Source organism: Humulus lupulus, chromosome 1 (assembly GCF_963169125.1).
Source record: "Humulus lupulus chromosome 1, drHumLupu1.1, whole genome shotgun sequence".
NCBI classification, from domain to species: Eukaryota; Viridiplantae; Streptophyta; class Magnoliopsida; order Rosales; family Cannabaceae; genus Humulus; species Humulus lupulus.
The window spans coordinates 17,208,602-17,215,097 of record NC_084793.1 but is presented as its reverse complement, the minus strand read 5'-3'; the positions used below and the strand labels follow the sequence as shown (position 1 = coordinate 17,215,097).

General features: G+C 35.3%; 1 protein-coding gene across 1 annotated transcript; it reads right to left on the bottom strand.

Annotated features, from left to right (window-relative positions):
* Nucleotides 1-3,151: 3,151 nt before the first annotated feature.
* On the bottom strand, nucleotides 3,152-6,426 carry LOC133787517 (pentatricopeptide repeat-containing protein At2g17210). The gene has a single exon (XM_062225552.1). It carries the CDS (start codon nucleotides 6,277-6,279, stop codon nucleotides 4,042-4,044), a length of 2,238 nt encoding a protein of 745 aa, XP_062081536.1. The 5' UTR covers nucleotides 6,280-6,426; the 3' UTR covers nucleotides 3,152-4,041.
* Nucleotides 6,427-6,496: the final 70 nt, after the last annotated feature.

Below are 6,496 nucleotides of genomic sequence, written 5' to 3'. Positions count from 1 at the left end.
GAAATCAAATAATCCTCATAGATTTTTTCAAAAAAAAAAAACAAACAACATACTCGAAGGGCCACTAATGTGTTCTCTCCCAATGTGAGGAAGTCAAACTTTCTCCCAACCACTTTCTCCCCCACGAAAACAATCTCGCTAAAAAATATCCAACAAAATTAAACGCAAAATTATAAATACAAAACAAATGGAATCAAACAACATATAAAATAAATGTAATGTACTAAAATTAAAAGCATAATATAAAAGAGTTTAATAATACACTACTAACTTCTTTGGTAAATTAGTATCCATCACATAGCTCATCAAAACCCCCTCAAATTCCTTTGACACACCAAAATCTCGCCAACTTGCACAGTTTAATATCGTTCTAGGTAACACCGCAAGAGAGGAAGAAACCTGCAAACCATTATGGCGCATTCTAAAGAATTTATTTTAGTCAATTTAAGAAGAAAATAAAATGAAACAAAACAGTCACCTCCTATTTACCTTCAAGTCAAGCATATTAATTTCACCTTTCGAAGCATCAAACAATTCTGTATCAAAACAAGATCCCCCATAATTCAACTCCAATGCCCTTTTCTTCAAGAACTCAGAAAATATTACATCATCTGCGTTCATACCATTGTTTCCAGTACTATGGCTCATCTGACTAAGCAACTCAAGTGATGTGGCTAAATTTCTAGAAGTATCATTCAAAACATCAACGCCAATCCACTTATCATCCCCACCAATGCTTTCATCTACATCAATTACATCATGACTATCCATCTTTGCTTTCAAAGAATTAGATGGCATTACGTCAGTGAACTGGTTTGTTCTACTAACATGTTCTATATTACCAACAGTACCAATTTTATGTCCAACAACACTACCTATGTTCACCTTAGCCTCCTTCTCACTTGAACAACAGAAGCTCTTCTCGATTGCCATTGACAAACTCTCATCCACCGTGGAATTATCAAAAAATAAATTTAAATCCTCAAATTTGTGTGAATCTTCATTTTCACCGTCCTGTGTTGCTTCCTTAGGTTGAACCTTGTCTTTCACGTTAGCACTCCCTACATTTTTGCTATTATTAAAACTTCCAATAACCTTCTTACGCGTTCTCCTCCTTCGACAACCTTCCTCAATTAGGACATCAAAAAACTTATCCTCCTTTGCTACTCTTTTCTCACCCTCGCAAAATTTGTCTAACTGGTCTTTGAATGAAGAAATCTTAGCCTTTAATTCATGAGCTTCAACTGAATGAAAAAATATTGTCTCAACTATTTTTCCCAATCCTCCTCTATCCATATCATCATATTCCTACAAGAAACAGGGAATGAAATAATAAATTTTACTTTCAACTATAGGAACTTTTTTTGGTGTAAACATAACAGTAACATTACTCAAAATATGACAATCATATTAACCTGCATCATACTCAATTTTCAAGATTTAACTACCATATATTCATGTATTTATGAGGGCTTCCAATTTCATTTAACACTCAATAACTACCAGTGGTAAACTTAATACTCCAAATTCAAAACCTAGCAAACTTTTAATGACTATCACTTGTATTGCATTAAAATCATATCATATAAGCAACAACATCATTTTGTTTCACATCAAACCAATTGCAAATAAGCATTTGATCATATTAGTCGTTAGACATACATAAAATATAAATATTAAAGATAATAACAAAAAAAAAAAAACTAATAACTACTATACCAACTTAAAATCCAATCAAAATCATTGATGATAATAACACATATTAAGCAGTTAAAATACTTCCCATAACTCCCTTGCATAATCACTACGGTTGTCAAAGGAAGCAAATAAAAAAAATTACTATTACGAACACAACACTATCAACTTTTGCCTTCAGAAAAAAATAAAATTCATTTACAGGGGTGGAACAAAATACTTTACGAAATGAAGACATTAGCTTTACTGGAGGTTATTTTGGCCAAAAGCTTCAACAGTTTGCTCCAACAGTGACTCCAACAATGATTTTATATATATATATATATATATATTTTTTCCGAATATAGTTGTAGAACTTCATCCCACCATTCTTCCTCCTCCCTTCTATTTTTTCCTTAAACCTGAAAGAGACATCTTCCAACCTTCCAAAAAAATCTCACATCTTTAATCCATTAAAAAATTGGCCCCACCAATTGTACTCATCATTAATGCATATCCCAAAAAATATGAGTAATTTTTTGAAGTAGTCAAATTGATTATTAATTACTAATTTGGTAAATACTATCCTACATGGCTCCTCACGAAACACCAAATAGCAACGTGTCAAAGGGAGATGGGTCACAAAACAGCCCTATGGTACGGTCGAAATTGAAGCCCGCACAAGAGAAATCTTATATATATATATTTTAAAAATATAGTTAATGTTTTTAAAATATTACAATTTTATAATTATTTTTTTTAGTAAATATACCCAATATCTTAAAAAATCATACTTTATTCCCTCACAATAACATAATTAATCTATCTTTTTATATTTTTTCTTATATAAATATAGAATAATGATATGTGCACCCAAATATTACACGATTATTATTTAGCACTTTAAGGTGTTCAACACTACATAAGGTAGTACCTCATGATTAGTTAGCGATAACTCATAATACTTATTAAATTCAAATAAGGAGGATATAATATTAGATTGCACTAATAACTATATACCACCTCCTTGTGGTGGTGGCACCAGGAGTACCCCTTAGCAATTCTCATATTACACACATTGATGTAGTAGTGTTTTTTAAAACAGTGAATTTCAATTTTGATAAATGTGATTGACTAAATTAAATTGACATACTAAATTATCACGTCACTATAATAATTAGAAACACATTTTAGGGGCAAATATCATTGCTCATAAATATATATTTATATAATCTTAAAAACCAAGTAGAAGTACTCTTGGTTGTATTGCAGCATTTTCACCCCTGAAGATTAGGCTAGGGCGCACCAAGCACTACACAAGACGAAGTCATAGACGTAAGTGAAAAAATCTGAACAATCTTGTACCTAGTTTGTCAAAGGACTCATTGGATAGGGTAATCAAATATTATGAGCTCTTTCAACTTATTATATTAGATTAGAAAAAAACACTTTTTGTTTATCACAATATAAACTAAAATGCACCAAGTGGCAAGATAATCTGATATAAGAATGCGGTGCTTGGAAATACGAAAGCTTGTTTGCATATCAATTCTCATAAGAATTACTACAAACACTTAGCGAGCACGTTCAATACACATACTATACTGAATTGCTATACAAGGGTTTGTCAAAACAATTAAATGTTCGTGATTTTATGAACTAAAAAAGCAAAATTGAAGATTGAATTTGTAGAAAAAAAGAACATAAAACGTACAAAAAAGATAACTTTCCAGGAAAAGAGAACCCTTTTGGAAATGAAAAATGTTTTCGGTGAATGCTGCAACCAGAGGATGAAAAGCTTGAGATGAGTTGTAAGAGCAATTGAACATGGCGGAAGAATCCCCCACTGTCCAGGTGAGAGAGAGAGAGAGAGAGAGCAAGGGACAAGGAGAAAGATTAAACTTTCTAATATTAGGATTCAATTTTTTTACAAGTATACTTATTTTTTTACCTTTTACTCTCAATACATAATGTTATTTTGTTAAATAATGAATAAAAGAGTGAGAGAAAATCAGAGTTTGAAAACTAGACCCAAAAAAAAAAAACTTTGCTTGCTTGGTATTAAACAAAAGATTTCTCGTTAGTTTATAATTGTGTTTTAAAGACTTGTTTTGCTGTAGAGTCCTCTATTCTTATATTTTAACACTACAACATCATCCTCATTGTAAGAAAGAATGTCATTACTTGTGTGACCACGTTTTGATTTCTTAAGTTACATTTCTATTTTTGTTAATTCTTTGCCTTCATTGTGACACTTGTTTTGACAGGAGGCTGTTCCCTCTTAATGCATACATGAGTAACCAAGCTTGGAATCTCCTAAACAAACCCACAATTCACAAGGAGAAAACTTAATGGTTTCTGTCACTGTCAGTACTCTGTGACACCAAAATCAATCTTCTTTTCCATTTTCATACAACTGTGCAAGAGCTCAACCATAAAATGGATATCTCCAGATTGTGAATGAGAGTAATCTCCAGCAACAAACTTAGATGCAGTGTTACCAACATGCACTAAGCTGTAACCAGCAACAACCTTTACCCCTCTCGCCTTCATCAACCTCCTCATGTTTGCAGCATCACCCCATAGTCCACCAGCCGCATACAAACTCGAAGCCACCAAGTAGCCTGTCGAGCTCAATGGCTCCAACTCGAGGACACGAGAGGCTGCTTCTGAACCAAGTTGGCTGTTTCTATAGCTTTTACAAGCACTCAGGAGTGACCCCCAGGCATTTGGACCAGCTTCTAGTCCTTCAGGCATTTTCTTTATCAAGTCCATTGCTGTGTTCAGATTTCCAGCTCGACTCAACATGTCTACTAAGCAGGAATAGTGTTCCAATTTAAGCTCAACGTCATGTTCTTGAGCCATTGAGTTGAAGAAGGAGACACCCTCTTCAACCAAGCCTCCATGACTGCAGGCAGATAAAACACAGAGAGTTGTCACAGCGTTTGGATTCAGACCATGTAGCTTCATATCAGCATGCAATGCTAAGGCTTCGTGAGGAAGTCCATTCATACCATATGCAGCTGTCATGGCACTCCACGAGACAATGTTTTTCTTGAGAATTTGGTCAAAGGCTCTTCTGGATGCTTCTATTGCCCCACATTTTGAGTACATGTCGAGAATTGCAGTTCCAACGGCTACTTCTACAGCCAATCCGCTTCTAATGGCGATTCCATGTGCCCACTTGGATCTTGCCAGATCAGCTAACAGTGAACAAGCCTCCAAAAGATTTATAATGGTGACTCTATTGGGCTTCTCTTGTGCCTTCTGCATCTCTTGGAAGACAGCAATTGCTTCATCTTGCCTGCCATAATGGGTGAACCCTGCAATCATAGTGCTCCATGAAACTACATCCTTTCTTTCGATCCCATTAAAAAGTTTTCGTGCTTGGTCAATGAGGCTGCACTTTGCATAAGCATCAAGTAGCGAGTTAAGCACCATTTCATTCAATTCATAAGCCTTCCTGATGATTAGACAATGAACTGATTTGCATAGTAATGGCTCCACAAAATGCTTACATGTTTGAAGAATATTCACAAGTGAAACCTCATCTGCTTCAATTCCATCCTTCCCCATGGAATAAAACAATGATAGAGCTTCTAAATACTTCTCATTTAGGACAAATCCAGATATGATAGAATTCCACGATACAATATTTCTTTGAGGCATCTCCTTGAAAATTTTGTAGGCAGAATCCGAATCACTACACTTGGAGTACATATCAATCGTAGTGTTCTCAATAAATAGATCACAGTCCAAACCCTTAAGTATCACCAATCCGTGTACTGATGATCCCATAGTCAAGTCCCTTAAGTTGGCACATGCTTTTAGAACACTAACCATAGTGACTTCATCTGGTACGGTTCCACCTTCAGATGTCATAATTAGAAACATCTGCACACCAATTTGAGCCTCCCCACTGTGCACGTAACCCCCAATCATCACACTCCAAGAGATGACGTCTCTGTCAAGCATTTCATCGAACATGTTGTGAGCACTAATCATGTCAACTCCTGCATACATACTCAATAAGGAGTTTCGAACTGAATGAATAGCCACAATCCCACCTCGAATCACATAACCATGTAATGTATACCCTTCTTTAGTTGCTCCCAGACTACGATATGCTTGAATTACAAGCACCAAGGTAGAAGTATTGGGCTGGAACCCAGCAAGCCTAGCCTCTTTAAACCACCACAACCCTTCTTCTAAAATACCCTGATTAAGGTACCCATATACTAAAATATTCCAAGAAACTGAATCTCTGGCCATCATGCCATTAAAAACACCTAATGCAGAATCTAGATACCCAGATTTAGAGTAAAAGTCTATGGTGGAATTACTAATGGAAATGTGTGATTCTAATCCTTTCTTTATCAAATATCCATGCACTGATTTTCCATATCCAAGTGAGACGTTTGAACAAGCTTTTAAAATGGGAGGAAACACAGTAGGGTCTGTGAGTTGCGTAGTTCCAGCTTTTTTCATCTCATGAAAGTGACAAAGTACTTCTTGCCATTTTCCAATATTGCATGACTCTTTGAGCCTCAAGCTCCAATTACAGAGCTGTTGGCTCAAGTGTACCGGGATGGTTGTGGGGCGCATCGCGAAGAAGAATGTGCGTGACAATGACTTCTATTCTAGACCAATACTTTTATATACATTGAAGCTCAATTCTTATTCCCAATTAAAAATATCGTGGATATTCAACTCTATGCTAGTAGTAACGTATTATTTATATTGGGCATGTTTGCAAATAGAAATTTTCCTAATTGGGTCTATTTGCTCTTGTTTGTTCTGGTCGTTTGGCATATTAAAACAG

Excerpts from the sequence above, each read along its gene's own strand:
- LOC133787517 (XM_062225552.1), bottom strand. The coding sequence starts at position 6,279 with ATGCGCCCCACAACCATCCCGGTACACTTGAGCCAACAGCTCTGTAAT.